A 21705-nucleotide genomic window follows, 5' to 3' on the forward strand; every position below is an offset into this window, starting at 1 on the left:
GGAAGAAGCATCCATCAACAAGCAATTCGTGGGCGACGAAGGTTAGAAAGAGGAAGACAACAACCTCGAGCGATGGGAACCGAGGGAGGGCAAGACAATGACATACATGGATGAGAAGAGATACCTAGAGATAAGGCCGAATGAGTGGGCTAGTCTCACATTAACATGGACATTCATGCTTCTTGCGTACGACGCATCATAAGTGACCGATCGGGTGAGGGAGAATGATTCCCTATATAAAACTAATGTATTTATTTATATCAATCAAACACAATAAAATATTTAAAACCATGGTTCACAACGAAAAACCAAATTGTGGGGCCAACAAAGTGATGCCGCTGTGAAACTACTAGTACTGTTCCCGGGAACTCCAACTGGACCGGAAGAACTTAAAAAAAAAACTGGGCCGGAGAGGGGAGAGACGGAGCGAGGGGCAAGCAGACGACCTCGCCGCTGGCGAGGGTTAGGGGCAGGAGAATGCTTCTTCTCCGGCCAAGTCCCCCACCCCGTCCCACCGGTACAGCGACTGGACCGCCCTGCCCGGCCAAGCCCCCCCTCGCTCTCCGCGCCCGCCGCGAAGTGGAAGTGGATTCCCACGGCGCGACCCGGCGGCGACGACGAGGTAAGCCAGCCAGCCACCCAAGCATGATTTATTCTCCGGCCGTATCCATGGGCTCCAGCTTAATTACTAAATCTGATCGAGAATTTGCAGTTAGTAAATCTGAACTGAATCTCTGAAGCTTGATCTGTTCTCTGAACCCATGAGCTCAACCTTAAATAAACATCCTCGGTCGTCAGCCAAGGGAAGCTACTTCAGCTTGATTTGATCTTATGCTGCTTCCACTGACAAAACGAGATTTGCGTGATTGCTGCTGCTCAGAGGCTCCTGACATATATGATTGACCGCCGCCCTTCATTAGTCGTGTGCCTACCTTTCACAGATTAACTGCATCTTGTTACTAGTATTAGTGCTGGTAGCTACCTGTGACACATTTGGAATCCCTGAATGAATACATGTTTTTCTGCCGTTCCTTGTCAATAACTGACCTCTGACAGAGAAAAATTTCAACACGAGTAGACCCCTGTATCCCTCCCTTTTATTTTCTTTGATGGACCTGAAAGTGTTCATCATTTTTCATTTTTGAGTTTTCCGTTTGGTTAGGCAACTCATGTTGCGCTCATAGATAGATCTTTGACTAATTATAACCAATAGCCTGGAAATAGTTTCTCATTATTGGTTGCATAATAGGAAGCCTGATGTTGAGCCTGAACCTGCACAGATATGGCAGGGTTTGACGCCCCATCATCACCGATACAAATGACGCGGCTCCATTTGCTGAAGAAAGAGCTTGGATTATGGCTGTTGCTTGCCTCAAGCTGCTCTAGGCAACTGGAACCATGCCGCTGCCGAGCAGCCGGAGATCATCTCATTGACGTCACCCTTGACCCTTGTGTGTAGTAGATTGGCGCCAATGATCGTCACCCTATCGGTGCCACCGACCTGCGACAACGCTTGACCGCCGTGGTCCTCTAATGAAAATCAGAGGTAGTTGCTCGTGTGCTTGTTTTTCTGTTCTTCTATTAATTAGTGTATACATCAGACTGATGATAGTTTAATTTAGAGATGCATTCATGTCATTCCGGAAATTAAGTGCGTAAAAAGATTTAAACCCTTCCCAATTATTGCTCTCGAGTTGCTAGCAATCGTATCGGGGGTCAGTTAGCTTTCAAGTCAAGATTCTGAAGCAAGACTTCCTTGCCAAGAAAAATGATTCTGAAGCAAGCCAGCATTGTGTTTATATTATGGCAAATCGACGCTGAATTTCGGTGTCTCAAAATTAATCAAATTTGGGTCTCAGATTTCCACCATTTCTTATCAAAGTAATTTGCTTTTGGATTCTGTATGTATATAGCTTAGTTTATTGCTCATCAATACTTTTCTGAATATATCCTTATCCTATATACCTAAGAGACTCATCCCCACTAGAGAGTGGCGTTTTGGTGGCCGAGCTGCCTGCAGGCTGGAATCTGGCGCCGTACAGTACAACGCTGCGATGTGTGCACGCCTTTTTGGTCAGAGGTATACGGTAGCTGCTAATCTGAAATACATCCGTGCCGTGGGCTGCTGTGCCAGTGTTGTACGTGGGCCTCGGGTGCGCGCTGGATACGCAAGCACGTCATGTGCTTGCTGGGCTGACTTAAAAGTAGCACACGTTGGTAGTTGGTGGCAGGTAAGGGCTGGTGCGACATTAATCCTGGGCCCATCTGAGCGGCGTTTCGCCATGGATGGCCTCGAGTTCTTCTTCTAGGAAGCAGAATCATGGTAAGATCCAATCTCGCATCTGCCATTTCTCGAGCCGTTGCTTACCCCGAAAAGGGAATCTTTCTTTTGATTTTGGTGCTCTTCTCCTTGATTTCTCCCGGTCCCTTCTTGAGTTCTTCTTCCTGATGTTGGTTGTATCTGAGTAGATGAGAACTGTGTATGTGCTGCAGATTGGTTCCCAAGGCTCATGCGGGTGATATTTTGGGTGGCGGATTTGATGTTGTGGAGTCTTTGGTTGCTTCCATCCATGAAGGTCGCGGGCGCTCCTCTGATGTGATTTCTTCTGAGCCGATGCGTGTGGAGGCAAATGTTGGCTCATACCACAACGGTGGGAGTGAGGTCGTTGGTGACTCGAACGATATGGCGGCACAGAATACGTCCACTGCATCTATGGGAGACGAGGGAGATGCAGAAGGTGTCGTCGTCAACAAATCAAAAGCATCCTGTTGGACTCGACGGTAAGAAACACACACACATTTTTGTCAATCCTTTGCTGTTAGGCCAGAGGTTGTACCTTCCTGTAATCACCTTTGCTGTAAGTTCAGATATTGAATATTCCCGTAAGAACAATTGCTTGTAAGTTCAGAGATTGAATCTTCCTGTAAGTTCAGAGACTGTACCTTGCTGTAAGAAAAAACGCATGTACAGAGTTCATCCCATGTAGAAACAAATCTTTTTTTACCTCTTATAGCATTCTTGCTAGCTTGGAACCATAATTTTTACAATCAGGTGTCATGAAGCTAGATCATATTTATTGATTCTGTATCAAAAAAGATCAACATTATTTTCTCATAAAACCCCTTGTTTATATCAGTCTTGACAAGTAGAGAGTATATTTTAACACCGTTTTGTGTGGGGAAATGCAGTGTTAGGATTGGCAACGCGCCAGAAGAGAGGGATGCCAACCCAAGCAGAGTCCCTGCCCTAGAGGCATCGATGCGAGCTTATGCAGACAACAAGGTTGTCACTGTTGTTAACCCGGCGCTCGGAACTAGCTTTGACATAGTTGAAAAAGCATATGAGTTTTACAACCTATACTCCTGGGAGACTGGGTTTGGCGTTAGGTATGCCAAAAGCAGGCTGAACGTCCATCGGGAAAAATGCATGCATGAGTTTGTGTGCGCGTGTGCGGCAAGGATGATTCATTAATTCAAAAAAGATAAATGTTTCCCGTTCCTACTACTTTTTCATTTTGTATGCTCTCATATCTTATGAGAAACTATGCAGGGCAAGCCATTGCAATCGAACAGCCGCTCGACGAGATGTGGATTCCCCGCATTGATGCAGGTTCTTAGATGGGATGATAAAGGATGGTACATATGTGAACACAAAGCAGAGGACAACCATGCAGTCTCAGTTAACTGTATGGAGAAGCTGCACTGGAAATCGCACCGACACATAGATAGATACACCAGAGACTTGGTGAAACAGCTGAGAGAGAACAATATAAGCCTGAGCAAGGTTTACAGTGTGGTTGGCAGTTTTTTTGGATATGTGAAGGAGGTGCCATTCACAAAGAGATCTCTCAAAACTCTTTGTGGAAAACTTAACAGAGAGCAGTCGAAAAACGATGCTACAAAAACAATAGAGGTGTTCAACGCAATGCGGGCTGAAGATCCTGAGTTCAAATACAGTCTGCAGGTTGATAGTGATGGTTGAGTCAAGACTTTGACGTGGACAATAGGGAGAAGCATCGAGCATTTTAAGTGTTTTGGCAATGCTGTCACGTTTGATACGACATGCAAAACTAATCTATACGACATGCAGTTTGGCCTCTTCGTTGGTGTCAACAATCACTTCCAAAGCATTATTTTTGGAGGTGTGCTAATGAGCGATGAGAAAATTGACACACACTTTCAAGTGGTTATTCACATAATTCTTTCAGATGATAGGAGCGCCACAACCACGCACAATCCTCATAGGTATTTTGAAAAAAAATGTTCTCATCTATTTATGAGTGTTGATCTTCCTTTTAAGCTTGCTGTGAAAATGTTTTCCTCCTAGAATGTACTGACAGAAAAATGTTGTTTTCAGACCAAGCTCGTGCAATGGAGGTTGCCATAGAAGATGCCATGCCACATACAACACATCGGTGGTGCAAATGGCATGTGTTGAAGAAAGCAAAAGAGTGCCTTGGGCCACTGCTAGGCAAAGGTAGTGAGTTCAAACAGGAGTTCAACAAGATGGTGCATCACATGGTTAGCGAGAAAGAATTTGAGGATGGTTTGGCATGTATGGTTCAGAAGCACGGTCTACAAAATAATGTATTTCTTACACAAATATATGAGACTCGGATGAAATGGGCTAAGCCTTACTTCATGGATGTTTTTTGTGCCAAGATGACCAGCACGCAACGGAGTGAAAGTGCAAACCATTTGCTGAAAGGATATGTGCCACCAGGATCCCTGATGCACCTTTTCGTCAGGCAATATGAGAAGATGCAATTTGACAGAGATTCGGAGGAGAGCTATCAAGAGAAGAGAACCAAACTGGTAAGGTTAAGAACTTATTGTGTGTTGTACTTTGACGAGCAACTTATATTGACATGAATCAAGTCCTGTTGTTGACGAAAAATCAAAAGGTAAAAACACATCATAATGATATGTCTCCACATGCAGGGTGGTGTTGTGCTCGCTCAGAACCTACCTATTGAGATACATGCATAAAAAATTTACACGAGGGCCATGTTTGAAAATTTTGGTGAGGTGCTATATATATGAATGTGGGTCATATGTTCTGATCGAAGTTGTGCCTCGTCGTTGGGCACTTGCAAAGTCAAAAGGGATGAATCTAAAAATGAAAGTGAAGCTTACACTGTCGATTGGGCACTTGTAGAAGCGCTTGCCCAGGTTGGGTCCATCTATGTTGGTCTCCACCTGAACCTCGCCGCAGTCCGGGCACATGATGAGCGGCAAGTGTTGACGCCTTTCCGTGGAATGAACTGAGGATGAAGACGAAGCCATCTCGATCTTGTTTGAGCTGGGTGCGGCTGCGATGGAGAGCCATCTCTCCTATAAATAGCCGACGAGACGAAGGCAACGGCAGGATCCTCAGCGTTCGACCCAAACGGCTACATGCACATGAGTCTGATATGATGCTGTACTGCACATGTTGACGAAGTCAAAGTCCCGTGCCATGTACATGAGTCTGATATGATGCTGTGCTGCACTGCTGTACCTGCTCGTGTAGGTGTGCCCGCAAGGTTTATTTAATAAAGCAGATACAGTGCGGCAGCAGACTCTCCTACGAATACGGTAAAAATACGGTAGTGTCTTAATGGCTTGGCACCGATCGCAACGAGCAGGGACGGGGCTGATTCCGGCCTGCAGGTAGCTCGGCCACCAAATGCCATTTTTGACCCCATTACCATATTTATCTTGACATGCAGCCTGCCCACGTCAGCATTTTTCTCCAATTAACACACCAAAGCACGTCTGTCTCTCCCTTTTTTGAGAATCCACGTCCTTCTCTCTTCTCTCCCTGAAAGAAATAAAAGAGAATAATTTCTTTTCCTGGCACTGACCGAAGAATTAGTACTACTGAAACTCTCTGTATCCCCGTTGTTAAGGATTAATTAAATCCTAATAATCAATGCTTAGGTCGGTTGTTTAGCTTAGCAACCGCCAGTTACCGACTATGTAATTACCGCCTCTGTAGATGGGTATAAATACCCTATTCTTCAGTCAATGCAATCACTGTTCAATCATTTGTTCCCCTCTCTCGTTTTACTTTTACACCCGTCTCTTCATTACTCCAATCTCATCCCTTCCCCTTCTCTCGACCCTTCGCTCCATCTCTTTTAAAACGAAGTTCCTCCTGTTTTCTTAGCTCACCCGCCATGGAGTTTGTCCTCACCGCACGGCGCCTCCATCCCCGCTGTCCGCCGCCATTCAGGATCCAAGCAGCGGTCCCTGGAGAGAAGGTTGTTATATCATCATCGGCCCGTTAGGATCACCGCCACCACACAAGGCGGTCCCCATTGTCTGCCTCATTCAGATGGGTTCAAGATCCACTCACGAGCTTAACCACTACTGCATACAGTGACAGACAAATCTTTCTGCCAGCGCCTTTGCCTACTCAACGTACTTTCCGCAGGTCATACCTCTCTCTCTCTCCTCTCTTGATCTGTTAATAGTTTTTTATGCTGGAAATTATTGATGGTAATTTCATTACCTTGGAATATTATATGCAGGCAAAATCCCCTCTCAATTTGTCAACAGTTTATTTGTGTGTGATGTCTTCCATGTATGTGCCGCAAATTATTGATGGGAATTTCATTAACTTGGAACATTATGTGCAGGTAAATAGTAGTTAGGGCCTGGAAGGTTAATTACTCCATCCATGGATGTAGTTTGGCGTCTACAAACCATGATGTCATCCTTTTCCATATATTTTCCATGGTTGTGCAGACTTGTTGTCTTCTTCAAAGCCGTATGATTTTTATTTGTTCAATCACGCCCCGTCGATTGGTTTAGTTGCTATTGACCAATTGGTTTCCCTCTTGATCTTCTTCCCTTGCAGCAAAATCCCTTCTTCTTCATTCTCTTCATTACTTTGCAAAAGAAAATGAATAAATTTCCTTCTCCTTTCTGTCCTTGCCCTGTGTATATAAGCTCCTTTTTCTCTCCTGTTCAGTATACATATATCTTCATCTGCCTCCTCCACTTTCGTCCCTGCCTTCCGTGACACGACAGCCTCACCTCCCGATAAGCTTGCTGAAGTTGGCCCAGCCACACATGAGGTGCAGGTGCAGCAATCACGTAATGTCAACATTGGAGCCGGAGCTGTGCATGCTTGCGCTGTGAGTTATTCATGCACATCCAGGTATGTGCCTCGGCCTTGCTGCTGCTGCTTGATGTGATTCCTGCATAGGCAGTGTTGATGATGCCCATGGTGATTGCCATTTGTTCCATACACCTTTTCTGACTGCTTTCTCCCATATGTTTGGCGTGCTTGGTTATGGCGGTGCGATTCCACATTAAAAAAGCCTTAATCATCACGAGGTAGAGCATAGGGTGAATGAATACATGCATTGTTGTGTTCTGCTGCAGGAAGTTGCTCATTGATATAGATTAGAGGTTCACGTTCCAGCTAAGGTCAACTGCATCTGAATTTGGTGTGGTATTCAAGCTGTCAAGCTAGGATTGAGGCTGCATGTAGAAGGGTCATCAACAAGATTACGTCAATTATGTTGATTATAGGTGAGTTTGTACATCATCTTAGTGGCAATGGTTCTTCTCTAATAAAAAAACTAGCTGGCGATATCACCTTATCCTGCCTGTGCTGCTACTGCTGTTTGTACGTATTTTGTCACTATTTTGTACTCCCTACGTCCCAAAATAACTGTCTCTCTCAACTTTAGTACAACACTTATTTTGAGACAAAGCGAGTAGGAAGCAATTTATGCGACTTGATTTTTCCTTTGTATTAGCAGACTTATGTTGCAGGCCTGGATCTGGTGGGGTTCATCAAATCATTTTGTTGATAGTTCAGAACGCAAGAGAAGTTTATTTGTTTAGTACGAAAAATACTTTTGAATTAAGCGCATGTTCGGCTATGTCTGTGTGAGTGCCATCACACCTATGATGTGATTAGCCAGGTTTGTCTATTGCCTAAGGAGAAAAAACTACAGTGATTGTCCTACCGTGGAACTGGTGTACTACAAGAAAAAAGACCAATGCGGGAGAGAAGCAAAACTCTGCCGAGGAGGTCTGCAGGTTCATAAATAAACATCTGGTAGAGTTTGCAAGCCTGCGACCACTTCCTGCTCCACAGGTCAAACAACAATGCAAAACTCACATGCCAGTGTAAGTGGTAGGGCATAGGTTTAGTCTTTCACTCATAATAAATTATGGCATATCCGCATATATGTCTTTTTATGAGATTATCATGCTTTGTCACTCATGTAATGTTGCTACTACTACTACTGCCTGCGTTTCCACATTGTGATAACAAGACAACACTTTTCATGAGACTGCGAGCGAGTTGTGTTTCCACATTAATTCAAACTACTTTACGTACTGCTATTCGTGTGTGCTTATTGTAAGACTGACTGAGTCGTGTTTCCATTTTCAGACCTTTTTCCTTTTCTTTGCATTACCTGTGTACTTTTATTCGTGTGTGCTGGCTGAGAACCAAGTACGATTTCACATATTTCAGCCGTGGCTCGTAAATAAAAGCCTTTGTTAGCGATTCTTAATGTTCACGTATTCGTTTACTTTTCCAAAAATAAAAAATTGCTTGTGATTCATTACTGCCCAGGTATCCATTCTCACTGCCGTATGGTTACTGTCAGTAAACCCTTGATGCTATGGTCTGAATGCTACACCGCGTGCCATGAAAAGAAAGGATTGTGATGATGTTACAGCAAGCTTCAAGTTCTTGGGATTGTCATGTAGCACCGACTGGAAATTCTTGATGCAGGATGTTTACCATACGACGCTACCTCTGCATATAGGCTGTTGATCTGCCAACTAGTGCTGCTTTTGTCAATTTGTTGTTCTAGCTCTAGCTCTACAATTTGTTGTTTTAGTTATCGGCAGGAAGCATTCTGCAAGCGTACATCTTGATTGTGTTCTTTAGCACCCTGGTGAGGGGGAGCAGATTCTTAACTTGCTTGAGCCAAAGTCAGGGGGCTAACTTGCCACTCCTATCCACCATCCATTCTACTGTAGATCCAAAGGCTTGAAATTTTTTCCCATGCAAATTTACACAAGCACTGCATACAAGTGTGTACTGTCCATGAACTAGCTTAAGAATCCAATGTAAAAGATGGAGACATTCCAAATTCGCAGTGAAATCAATTCGTGAACTGGCGGGTTGACTCCAAAAATACAAAGGTGAACATGAACAATAACTTAAAAAACAAAACATGATTAAAGATGGCATGTAGCAGCGATCGGAAATTCGTGATGCAGAATGGATTCCCCTTCGGAAGCTTATTAGCATGTTACCGTACCATTCGATGCTGCCCTGCAAGTACTTGCTCTGGTGGTCTCGGTGTCAAAAACTTGAGACTTCAGGCGTTGGCTCTCAGGGTTCGCTGGGAATGGTTGAGAAGTACTGATATGGACAGACCATGGCAAGGCTTGGCGCTCATGGTTGACATCGACGCTAGATTGGTCTTTGACAGCTTGGTCGACATTCAGGTGGGCAAGGGTGATAGAGTTCTATTTAGAGGGATCGATGGTTCCACGGTTTCTCGGTTGAAGTCATCGCCCTTTTGATCTTCGCGTTGGTGCACTCGCACCATCAATCGGAGAATTGTGCAGTAGGCCATTGTTGATGAGCGCCGGATTGAGGATGTCGAGGCCACTACCCCCTTCACGTCGCAGATACAGCTCATGCATCTTAGGCATGCCATAGTTACAGTCCAACATGATCACACTGCTCCGGATGGGCTCACTTGGCCTTGTGCGGCCTCGGAGGTTTACTCTTCTCGATCGACACACTCTCGCCTCTGGCTGGGCTTGACTCTCTTTCTGCAGGCTCCGGCGATCCGGAGAAGTTGGGCTCTGTTGAAATGCAAGATCTTCTACTGGTTTGCTACGCACTACACAGGTTGTGGACCTCGGATCGTCGCGCTCGCCACGGCCTTCAAGACAAACCATCGGCTTGCTTCACGTGCCTTAAAGACGAGGACAATATTGATCATATACTTGCGCATGCTCAAGAGACTTGGCATTGTTGCCTAGACATGCTACACCTCCCTATTCAAAGGCCAGCTAGGATGGAAAACCTTCTTGGAGTGGTGGCTCCTACATTGTCAGCGGTTCAGAAAGGACGACAGGAGGGGCTTTGACTCGTTCGTTATCTGCCCGGCTTGGTCCTTATGGAAGCAACCCAACGTTTGCGTCTTCAATCCAGTGGAGCGACAAAGTGGGCCACGGCCCAAAATTACGCCAGCTCACTTTTGCCCCGATCGATCCATGCACTGGTAATAAATGGGCCCATCCACCATTTATAGACCGGGCACCTACATTGTCAGCAAAAAGTATTTGGATTTGAAAGAAAATAAAGAAGAAAGAAAAAGGAAAAAAGGAAAAAGCGATTAAAAACAAAAAAAACCGTCCGGAAGCTTCCCAAAACCGGCTGGTAATCTTCTGGAAGCTTCACACAAATCTTGAGCGAAGGGAGGCGTGGCTATGTGCTGCTTATTATGACGCCCTAGCCATGGGTCGCCTGCAGTGAGCCCGAATTTATGGGTGACATTTTCAAAAAATGTTCGTACAATTTACAAAAATGTTTGCATAGTTCAAAAGAACATCGAGCGCAGCCACGCGTGTCCAACGAAGCCGAGGGATGCAGCCGAGAGATGCATCAGTTATGGGGACACATAGCTGTCGCGAGCGGATGGAGCTTGTCGCTCGTCTTAGTTGGGCTGGCCTATTTAAAGAATATCGACGGGGAAGTGGTGTGCGTTGGTTTGTGAATAATATATTATCGGGCGCAAAAGGTGCGAAATAGGAGTTGCGTGGTTCTAGTATTCCACATATGGGGTCTGATGCGATCGTAGATTTTAGGAGCGATCTCCTAGATACGCATCTCCTATTTTATGTTTTCAAAAATCAACGGTTTACCGGTCAACTGTTTGACCAATGAACTAAATGCGCCTGGCGAGGGGACTGCACCGCTAGCGGTTAACGGGGTGACCCAGTGTTGTAGCTTAGTATGTGCCAGTCTCCTAGCTGGTGCATAAGGAGCTCCCTCTTGGATCCTCATGCCAAAAAACCACATGTCCTCCGAGAAGAATGACGATTTTTTATATTTTTATCATCCAAGAAGAATGACGATCTCCCGTGGCCCTCGCAGGTCTACCAAAACTGCAGTTCGGTACATCTTACAGATTGTGGCGGTGAAATTCCTATTTGCCGCTCGTTGCGGCAAGTAGTCGGGAAAAACACACAGGGGCAGATCGCCAAGCATTCGGATGGTCCAGCCCTGTTCAAACGTTTGAGCGATTCCAGTTTTGGGAATCTTCTAGGTGGTTCCCAGCTGGTTTTTCTGGTTTTGGGAACCTTCTAGGAGGTTCATGAACTGGTTTTTCTATTTTCCCTTTTTCCTTTTTTGTTTCTTTTCTTTTTCTTTTTTTCTTTTTGGTTTTAATTTTTTTTCCGTTTTCTTTGCTCTTCCGTTTTTCTTTTTCAAGTTTCTTTTGTTTTTGAAAATTTGAAATATTTATTCGGATATTTATAACGTGTTCCAGTTTACAAATTTGCTGCCAATATCAAAAAATGTTCTCCCATTCAAATTTTATTCACAATTTCAGAAAATGTTTGTGTTTCAGAATGCCTTTCAGGAATTTGAAAAAATGTTCTCGTTTTCAAATTTTGTTCACAGTTTCAAAAAATATTCATGTTTCAAAAAGTCTTATATAGGAGGTCCCTTGTGGCAAATGCCTGATATAGGAGGTCCCTTGTGGCGGCACATTGATCTGGAACTCGATCCATCAACCCGTTTCAACTACAGGCAGCATGTTCACTGCGCACTGTCAACCATTTGCATCAGAGCTGCCGGCCCAAAGAAAGCCTCGACAATCTTCGTTATACTCACCAGCACCATAGGGGGCACGCCAGGCTGTCTATATCAACCATGCCGGCCAGGCGTGCCGGCACCAACTGCCATGATTATAACTATATAGTATAAAAGGTTATAGGACGGCAGCATCTCTGATACTAAAGATGCTACCGGCTGCCTTGCTTAATCCGCACACTGATAGCCACGCCATATTTTCAAAGCTCAGATTAAACAAATCTTAAGGGTACTAACCAGCCATAAGGTGTGTATGTATGTCTAAAGAACATGAGGATTCCTCGTTTTCTCGGACACACATGAGGATCACAAGAGTTTTGGCTGCTGGTGGCTTGAACAAGAGTTCCATTAGAGTGTTTTGATGAGTTCAGATTCTGAAGCGCAGAAGGAGGAGGTCACCACAGGTCGAAATCTGGCCGGATCTACATCGATTACGAGCCAGGTCTGTTGCCCTTCAATTTTTTAACCTAATTGTTTTTGTGAGTACCCTAGGTTGTACTACTCTAGCTAGGTCGATGCAAAAATAAGTAGTTTACCTTCCAATTACAAGCCAGGTACGTGGTGGTTCTTCGGTTTAATGGATAAAAGGAACAAGGAAGACACCTCAGGTTGAAGGTCAAATCCAGCTATTTGTCATCGACACCACGCTAGCACACTCAGTCATACCCATTGCTCCACGTGAGTACAGGATTTTCACGATAAAGCTTCAATGACCACAACACCAACCAAGCCATGAGGTCTCTTTTTTTTGCGGGGATCAATGATGCCATTCGGATGGTTTCAGATTCAGAAATGCACAACGATGTCACCAAGATCGATTGAATCTTAGCCATTCCGATGCAGGTGTGTCATCCTTCCCTACTGGCTATCTCAGTTTGTACTCCCTCCGTGTCATAAATACATGTCTTTTTGGATACTGACATAGTGTTCAAGATTAACCTTTGACCACTAACTTTTACAATAGTATAAGTTGAATGATTTTCTTTTTGGCTTCTCTCAGTTTTTTTCTTCAGAATTGCTATTTTTCATTTGAATGATTGCTATATATTACACAAGGAAATTATTATATTATGAACATGCTTTCGAGACAAATCTGATATTGGCCAAGCGCGAAGAAGGTAAATGCCTTTGGAACATGCTTTTTAAGAAAATTATTGTATTGAACATGGCTTTGACATGGTTTACAAGTTCTCAATCAAAATTTTGAAACAATATTTATAGTCTTAAGTTCTACAGCTTGACATAAGACGTATCCAAAACAACATGTATTTGTGATAAGGAGAGAGTACTTAAAACAATCTCCCTCGGTGATAACCAGAGTTACTTCTGATCTATCTTTTGAAGTTCTCAAGCCTAGTATACATTTTTGCATAATGCATTGTGATTTCTCCCTGCACGATAAGCACAATAAAGATTAGTTCAAGAGAACCAACGAGCTTCTTTTTTTGTGAAGTGGCAAGGACTCACGTGCTTCTTAATGTGCGGCGTTCCCTCTTTGTCTTGGTTAAAATGTGATCATGTGAGCCATTTTAACATGAGGCGTCCCTATATGGAAGCGGAGTATGATGGTTAGTTATTTGATCAGATGTCATTCTCTTGTCAATTATCAACATTAATTGCCGCAATTAACTATAAAACAGTGCAAAGTTTTAAAAGTTCTCATGGACTGTCTGTCATGACTCGTAAATAGCGTTTTGTTTGATTATGTGGGAAGGTTAAGAGTACAAAATAAGAGTTATAGGGGTATTACTTTGAAAGGTTTTTCTTTTATTTCACTTTTCCACTGTGGTTGCAGAGTGTAAATGCGTTTTGTCAAGTGCTTGTTACTAGCAGAATGCACTAATAGTTTGATTGATACATCACCTACTTCATTTTGCAGTGGTCATTTTGATAATCAGGAAAATATACAAGTAGAACATCACCAAACAGTGAGACAGTAGCAAATCTCAGAAGGCAATGGCGGAAATTGTGATTCTTCTAACCATTAAAAAGATTGGAAGTGCCTTGGCAAGTGGAGCGGCTGACCAGGCAAGCGCTCAATTTGCAAAGTACGGGACACGACTAATAGAGCTACAGGGCAGCATGGGTCGGGTAGCGAGGGAGCTACGTGTAATTCATGATGTTCTCTGTCAAATGGACATTAGAAACCAGAACAATCAAGTGTATGAGGGCTGGTTGGAGGAGGTACGGAAGGTAGCACATGTGATGGAGGACATGGTGGACGAATACTTGTATCTAGTTGGTGGAAAACATGATATAGGGTGTTGCTTTTACATGAAAAAAGGGTTCAGAAAACCAAGATCTCTGCTTTCTTTGAAACGGATAGCTTTCAAGGTGAAGGAAATAGAGAAAGACCTTACACACTTGTCAGAGACAAAAAAACGTTGGGTTTGCATGATAAACAATGAGGATACTAGCAGCTCAAGTTACATTGTCAAGAGGTCCCAAGATCTAGCAAACATTTCACGTTCTCTCGATGAAGAAGATCTAGTGGGGGTGGATAAGAACAGAGAAAAACTCGAGCAGTGGTTGGCAGATGGTGATTTGGAACACTCCGTGATAGCACTGCTTGGAATGGGAGGGCTTGGTAAAACAGCTTTAGCTGCAAATGTGTATAGGAAAGAGAGAGCGAAATTCCAGTGCCATGCTTGGGTATCCATCTCGCAAACCTATTCTAGAGAAGATGTCTTCAGGCATATAATCAAGGAGCTTTTCAAAGACAAAGTCAGTGCTCTATTTAATGCTGCAGCGATGGACATCACATCCCTTGAAGAGACACTGAAGAGATATCTAGAGCAAAAGAAGTATTTGATCATATTGGATGATGTTTGGACTCCAGAAGCATTTGATGACTTGTGTAGGGTGCTTATTCATAATGATAAGGGTAGTAAACTGATAATCACAACGAGAGAAGGCAATGTTGCTGCACTTGCCTCTCGAGGACATGTCTTAACACTAGAAGCTTTACCAGAAGACAAAGCATGGGATCTCTTTTGTAAGAAAGCCTTTCCCAGAGATATAAATCATGAGTGTCCTGCACAGTTGAATCCTTTGTGTGGAGAAATAGTTAGCAAGTGCAAAGGCTTGCCTCTTGTTATTGTGTTAGTTGGTGGCCTCTTGCGTGAGAAAACTATTGAAGAATGGAGAAGAATAAATGTACAATTGAGTTGGGAGTTAATAAATAATTCAAGGTTTGATCACATAAGGAATGTTTTGCATCTGAGCTACATATACCTTCCAACACAGTTGAAAAGTTGTTTCCTGTACTGCAGCTTGTTCCCAGAAGACTATATTTTCAAAAGGAAACAACTTGTAAGGTTATGGACAGCAGAGGGGTTTAGTGAGGAGAGGGGTGAAAGCACATTAGAAGAAGTTGCAGAGGGCTATCTGAAGGAGTTGATTGATAGAAACCTGCTACAACTTTTTAAAAGGAACTCATTTGGTAGGATGAAGAAATTCAGAATGCATGATATCTTACGTGAATTGGCACTTGATTTGTGCCAGAAGGACTGTTTTGGTGTTACATATGAGGATAAATATGGTGAGTCTCTTCAGATGGATGGACGTCGATTGGTGTTGCACAAACTACAGAGGGATATTCAGCAGCCAATTTCTAGTATACACCGATTTCGAACTGTCATTACACTGGACAATAGCATGCCATCATTTACTCTACTACCTCTGCTGTGTAATAAGTCAAGATATATGGCAGTGCTAGAATTAAGTGGTCTACCCATAAAGAAGATTCCAGATGCTATTGGAGATCTTTTTAATCTCCGCCATTTGGGCTTGCGTAATTCAGAAGTGAAGATGCTCCCGAGGACTGTTGAGAAGCTTTCTAATTTGTTGACACTCGACCTTCATGGATGTGAAATACAGGAGTTGCCTAGTGGGATTGTGAAACTGAAGAAGCTTAGGCATTTATTTGTTGAGAATTTCTTTTATGTTGATAGGAGAGAGATTCAGTGTTGCACTGGTATGCGTATCCCTAATGGTCTTGGAAATCTAACACATCTGCAAACACTACAAGCATTGGAAGCACAGGATGAGTCTGTTAGACATTTAGGGGAACTGAGGCAACTGAGAAGCTTAAGGTTGTGGAATGTGAAGGGAATTTACTGTGGAAGAATCAGTGAATCTCTAATTCAGATGCAGTATTTGTCGTACCTTGATGTGAATGCATGTGATGAGAACGAGGTTCTATTGTTGAATGTTCTCATCCCGGATCTGCAAAAGCTATGTTTGACTGGACGATTAGCAGAAGGGACGTTAGACGAATCTCCCATCTTCCAAGCTTTTGGGGGGCAGAACTTGTGTTCATTGGCGCTATCATGGTCACACCTCAGAGAAGACCCCCTTCCATCCCTTTCTCGGTTGTCAAACTTGACGCGTCTACAATTCACCAGAGCATACAACGGACAACAGTTGGCATTTCTTACGGGGTGGTTTCCCAAGCTAAAGATTCTCTCGCTAAGAGACCTGACTAATCTGAGTCGGCTAGAGATACAGCAAGGTGCCATGGCGAGCCTAGAAAAATTAGCACTAGTCAATCTCAATAGCATGACGGAGGTCCCACCTGGCATTGAGTTCCTCACGCCTCTCCGGTTTTTAGGCTTCCTTGAAATCACTGGTGATTTCTTGATGCTGTTGCGCCAATGTTCTGCAATTCAAGGGACGCAGTGGCAGTATTCTCTCCGAGACTGACCTGTCACATTGGTCTGGAAATTTGTTCGCAGTAAGCTATAGCCACTCAGCTGCCAACTAGTGCCACTAAATTTCCCCCCGACTCTAATGTTGCTACTACGTGTTGATCCGATGCTGGTTATGTGGGTCACAGACGGCAGGAAGATGCTTCATTATATTGGTGCGCTTGCAGATTCAATGGTTATAAGGCGTCAATGCATCTCAAAATGCATCCAGTGGTGGCATACGCTTCGTGTTGCAGCTGATATTGGTCACCGCTAGCTGGAAGAACCATGCTTCATTGTCTGGACACCATGCAGATCATTGATGTACTACATATCGCCAGGTTTCCTCTGCTTTCTCAAGCACCGTTTGCTGCTACTTCCACCTCCACCTCCACCATGGTGTTTGATGTGCATGATCATCCATGCTTACTCCTACTACTGTTTGTGCGCATTTGCTTATCAAGTGTGATAATGTTGCCTATTGATTAACTCTGGCTGTGGCTTTTAAATAGCACGGAACTTACTGTGTGCTTGTTGCGAACTACAGTATGTGCTACTGTTCGTGTGTATGCTTGTTGTGAACAAAATATACTATATCGCCTATTTCAGTTGTGCCTATCTATTTTCTAGCTTGCCTTGCTCATACATTGATTGATACACATATGTGACCAAAATGAGCTCATGTAACAAGCTGTCAGTTTACCAGGGTCGATGATCTCAAGTAACCATCTCTGACCAAAATACCTTTCTAGATGATATATGGAGAGATGCTAGCATTCGAGCTTAAATGAGTTTTTATTCAGAGAAATCATGTGGTTGGGCAAGATAAATGTACGATGAGAAAGAAAGCAAGATCCAGCAGTGCGATGCATCTAAGAGAAAGAAGTACAAGAGCAGTATGACACACACAAAATCACACGAGGACATGCCATTGAATCTCAAGCGCTAGCTAGCTCTCGAAACAAGCTTTCGTCCCGCTTTATATATAAAGCAACACACCAAAGTACATGGCCGAACGATACAACAAGCGTATAACTGGCCTAGCACCTCGACGAGGCCCAATCGAAGACGCCCGAGCTTCACGACAATGCCCCCAAGAGGGTGACGGTGCGAAGCATTGCCACTATCAAGCTTGAACAGACAAACAAGGGTTTTCACCCGGAGCCCTGGTACAAGGACGAAACCCACGACGACGTCTTCAAGAAGAAAGCGGCACCCACGGGTGTTGCAGTCGATGGCACCAAAGCGCAAATCTTTCGCTCGGAAACTCGTTTGCACCGCCAAGAGACGCCCCTACAGCCAAGTCACACCAGATCTAGACATCGTCACTTCCAAAGGAAGAAGACAGGCCAGGACCTACCACCACTACACCCATCGTCGCCCACACAACAAAGAGGTGAAGTCACCACTACCACCATGGAGCGTACGGGAAAGCCACCCATGTAGCCCACCTCCTGGGGCCGCTACCTCGGCATCCATGTCCCAAGCCACAGCCAACCATCCTCATCTCACCACACCAGCTATGGTAGGTAGAGTGGAAGACCTCCTTCCACTCCTAGCCTGGCATCAGCCCTCGAGGTTGGGTCAACACTTCCACCATAGGAAGCCTCCACACCTGTGTCCCCAGCCAGTCCTGGTGGACCAGGGGAGACAAACCCTAGAGGCTCCCGGCAGCCGCCGTCGAACAAGGCTTCTCCCTAGTCCACTGACCTAGGCCAAGCCCGTAGCCATCGGCGCCGATCTGACCGACGGTACAACAGCGTCAAGGGCGGCAAACACGGACCGACGCCACCAGCGAGTAGCCGGGATAAGGGCCTAGCATGCAGGCTTCACCTGTGCGGACTAGGTCAGCCCCCATCACCAGCACGCTGACGGCTGTGATCCACCACCACGCGCACCGCCATGCTGCGAGAACGGCCGATGGGCCCGCCATCTCCTGCCTAGAGCCCCCTAACACCATCATCCCGGAGCAAGGGCAACACCATGACTACGTCGCCAGCTCCCGCGCCATCGTGCAACTGACCACAACACCGGTGCACCGCCGGGGCGCCATCCATCACCACCACATCACCCTGCGCCTCCACGCCCCTGCCAGATCCGCCTAGAACACCCGCCACACCTCACAGAGCAGTTAGGCCGCCAGACACACCACCACCACCCAACAAAGTCGCCGGCCGCCCGAAAGCCATCACCCGCTGCCACCGACGAGACCACCAGGACACTGGTGAGGCGCCAGGCTTGGGGAAGACACGACATCCCTCACCGCCGACGAAGGAGGGAGCGCCCCGCGACGCCCCGACTCCAGCGCGGGGGAAGGAGCCTCCCTGCCGCCGCCTACGCCATGACCTTTGGCCGGCGACGACACCAGTGGTGGCGAGGGGAGAGATGCCGGGGTGGGGGCGGGGGTGGGGGTGGGGGGGGGGCGAGTAGTAGCGGCGCTAGAGTTGCCTCCCGAGGTCGCCCACGGGAGCGACTCAGGAGTGACGAGCTCAACAATGGAAGGTGGCCAAGCGCTAGCTAGCTGATGATTTCATTTAAAAGCATATTTAATTAGCAACATTACGTGTGTGTGTGTGTGTGTGTGTGTGTGTGTGTGTATGCCGGTGGTTACGTGTCAGTCAATGAACGTCTTGTCCTTCTTTGCATCCTAGTGGCTGGGGCACGCCTCCTGTGGGTTCCTGTGCGCACTTGCCTTGGTTGTGCAGCTGTGCATGTGCATATGCAGGCCAGACTACTGATAACAGAAACTTAGGAGAAAAGTGTTCATTCAAGAGACATATCAAGGTACTAAGTGCATATTATAAGATAGGTTAGAATCTTACAAGGTGGATGATAGAGCACAACATTGAATTGAAATCAAAGGCTACCATGCTCCAAAAGATAAACAATCTTCAAAGGAGAAGTAGAGTTCATCGGACCATCACAACATAGGATTATGAAGCCTTAGAGATTAGCTAAATATGATGTAGATAGTTCATATATAGAGATAGCAGGTGCTGCCGACGACGTTTTTTCTAGAGACGATGAACGGTGAGGGAGAGGAGGCGCCCTTCCTTGAATATCATCTTCTCTTAACTTTAAGTTTGCAATGAACTTAATATATACTTCAAGACCAGCAAAACTTGTGGATTCTCGAAAAAAAATCTGACCATAGTATTCGAACCTGTAGAAGTAGAAGGAACTAAATCAGCACCATATTTATTTGAACCGATTCAAGAACAATCAGACCTATGCAGATAAGGGATGTAGGTATGTTGCATGCATTAGGAACAAAATATTCAAGAAGCGCCATCGAGTTGCTAGTAAAAGGGGGTAGAGCAAAAGTGAATACACCAAAAGTTTTGGTGGGCTGGGAATTAAAGACCACACTTTGCAGGCCATTGCACTGAGGGTTCGGTGGGAATGGCTTCGTAGAACTGATCTTACTCGCCCATGGCAGGGCATACCCATGGCCGAGGACAGCGAGGCCAAGCTGATCTTCAATAGCCTCATATCACACTAGGGCATGGCGAGAGGGTCATGCTCTGGAAGGATAGATGGATTCATGGGTTCGCAGTTGGAGAGATAGCACCCTTGATCCTGGAGATGGTTAGCACGCGAGAGCGTAATGTCAGGACGGTGCGGCAGGCGTCGATTGACAACGCGTGGTCGACGGACGTGCAGGTGGCCCACTTGTGCCTTGTCATAGCAACGGTACCGTGGGATGAACAACAGCCAAATCAGTTCAGTTGGCCGGTAGACATGTATGGTGGCTACACGGCTAAGTCGACCTACCAAAGGTTGCGCTTGGGCCTTGTGCGTTCGCCGAGTGCACATGCCATTTGGAGGAGTTGGGCCCCTCTTACGATGCAAGATTTTTGCTTGGCTATCGGTACAATATCGGTTGTGGACTTCTGACAGGCGTGCCCGTCATGGGCTTCAGGACGAGCCATCCCCATGCTTCGCATGCTTGCAGGATCAGGACAATATGGACCATATACTTATGCAATGCGTGTATGCTAGAGAGGTCTGGCACCGTTGCTTCGTCGCCTACCTAGATTACCACTTTCGCCGAATGGTGGCTTCAGCAGAGAGGGAGGTTTAGTGGCAGAACACGCCGAGGTTTTGATTCATTTGTGCTTGGAACGGCTTGGGCGTTGTGGAAGCAGAGAAATGCATGGTGTTCAACAGAGTTCATGATCAACGGACGCCGGTACGATTGGTGACGCAAATTCTCTTGGAGATTAAGGTAGGAGGTTTAGATCCATTCATGAGACGGTGACCATTGTACTTTGGCTGGTGTAGGTGTTCGTGGCTGCCAAGTAGGATGTACGCATCCCCACTTGACTTCTTATTAATCAACTTTCTACCCTATACACTACAAAAATATAGTACGTCACTGTCTGTTCTCCGGCACCGACAGGACACGGAGGCAGGCCCCCGGTAACAAGCAGACGGCTCCACCGCCGCCGACGAAGATTTGGATCGGAGGGAGAATGCCGCGTCTCGCCTCCGGCCACGCTCAACCCCGTCCTCCCCCCCTGTGCGGCAACATGGCGTCCTTGCCCGGCATTTTCTCCCCTCCCAGCTTGACTGCATTACAGCGTGTTAACTCTCTCAGCATGATGTTCCAGTGGGGATGGGAGTGGCAGGCTAAGCCTTATCTCAGAGATAGCTTTTTGGTCAAATTCCCTTCCGTGAATAAAATCGATGAAATAAAGGCGTACAATTTCTTTGGTCTGATTGGAACAACAGCTAATATCAAAGTAGATAGATGGACCAACTCTTCAACTGCAGCTTTCAAACTGTATGTTTGCTGGGTCAGAATAACAGGGGTTCCCGAGACGCTGGAGCACTATCAAGGTTTTTGTGAAGCTGGTTCTCTCATTGGTTCAGTTTTGGAACTGGACATGGAGCTCTATAGGCAATGTGGAGTTCTCAGGGCTAAGATTGGAGTTATGGATCCTAGGAAAATACCCTCTAGCGCTCCCCTGAATGAAAGTGGTTTTATCTTCAACATATACTTTGAACTGGAAGACATAGTGGAGGAGGGTGGTCCTATGGAGGGCGGTATCTTGGTTAGCTATCCTAGTGGTCCTGATTCATCTCATAACGCTACAGAGAAAAGACCGAGAGAGCAAAGTAACAGTGAGGAGGTGGGATGCAGCAAATCTCCCAAACATG

General features: G+C 45.5%; 2 protein-coding genes across 3 annotated transcripts in view; both read left to right on the top strand.

Moving 5' to 3' along the window:
• Window positions 1-21705, top strand: part of LOC123164213 (disease resistance protein RPM1) — a gene marked incomplete in the record, with an annotated part of 60098 nt that overhangs the window by 25864 nt on the left and 12529 nt on the right.
• LOC123164214 (uncharacterized) lies at window positions 390-5618 on the top strand. Of its 2 annotated transcripts, XR_006482208.1 has the most exons (6): window positions 390-622; window positions 1281-2323; window positions 2494-2781; window positions 3190-4245; window positions 4358-4815; window positions 4942-5618. XR_006482208.1 is itself a non-coding variant. In XM_044581628.1 (5 exons), exons 1-3 carry the CDS (start codon window positions 2483-2485, stop codon window positions 3980-3982), a joined length of 825 nt encoding a protein of 274 aa, XP_044437563.1. In that variant the 5' UTR covers window positions 2353-2482; the 3' UTR covers window positions 3983-4245; window positions 4358-4815; window positions 4942-5618. The 2 variants fall into 2 exon arrangements, 1 of the variants encoding a protein (XP_044437563.1); XM_044581628.1 differs by lacking the exons at window positions 390-622; window positions 1281-2323 and having other exon boundaries at window positions 2353-2781; window positions 3190-3283; window positions 3551-4245.

The sequence above is a fragment of the Triticum aestivum genome, chromosome 7D (assembly GCF_018294505.1).
Source record: "Triticum aestivum cultivar Chinese Spring chromosome 7D, IWGSC CS RefSeq v2.1, whole genome shotgun sequence".
NCBI lineage: Eukaryota > Viridiplantae > Streptophyta > Magnoliopsida > Poales > Poaceae > Triticum > Triticum aestivum.

What these genes read in the sequence shown, in the direction of transcription:
- LOC123164214 (XM_044581628.1), top strand. Translation starts at nt 2,483, where the DNA reads ATGTGCTGCAGATTGGTTCCCAAGGCTCATGCGGGTGATATTTTGGGT. An exon ending in GCATCCTGTTGGACTCGACG is followed by an intron (nt 2,782 to 3,189) that starts GTAAGAAACACA and finishes GGGGAAATGCAG; the next exon opens with TGTTAGGATTGGCAACGCGC. An exon ending in GAGCTTATGCAGACAACAAG is followed by an intron (nt 3,284 to 3,550) that starts GTTGTCACTGTT and finishes GAAACTATGCAG; the next exon opens with GGCAAGCCATTGCAATCGAA.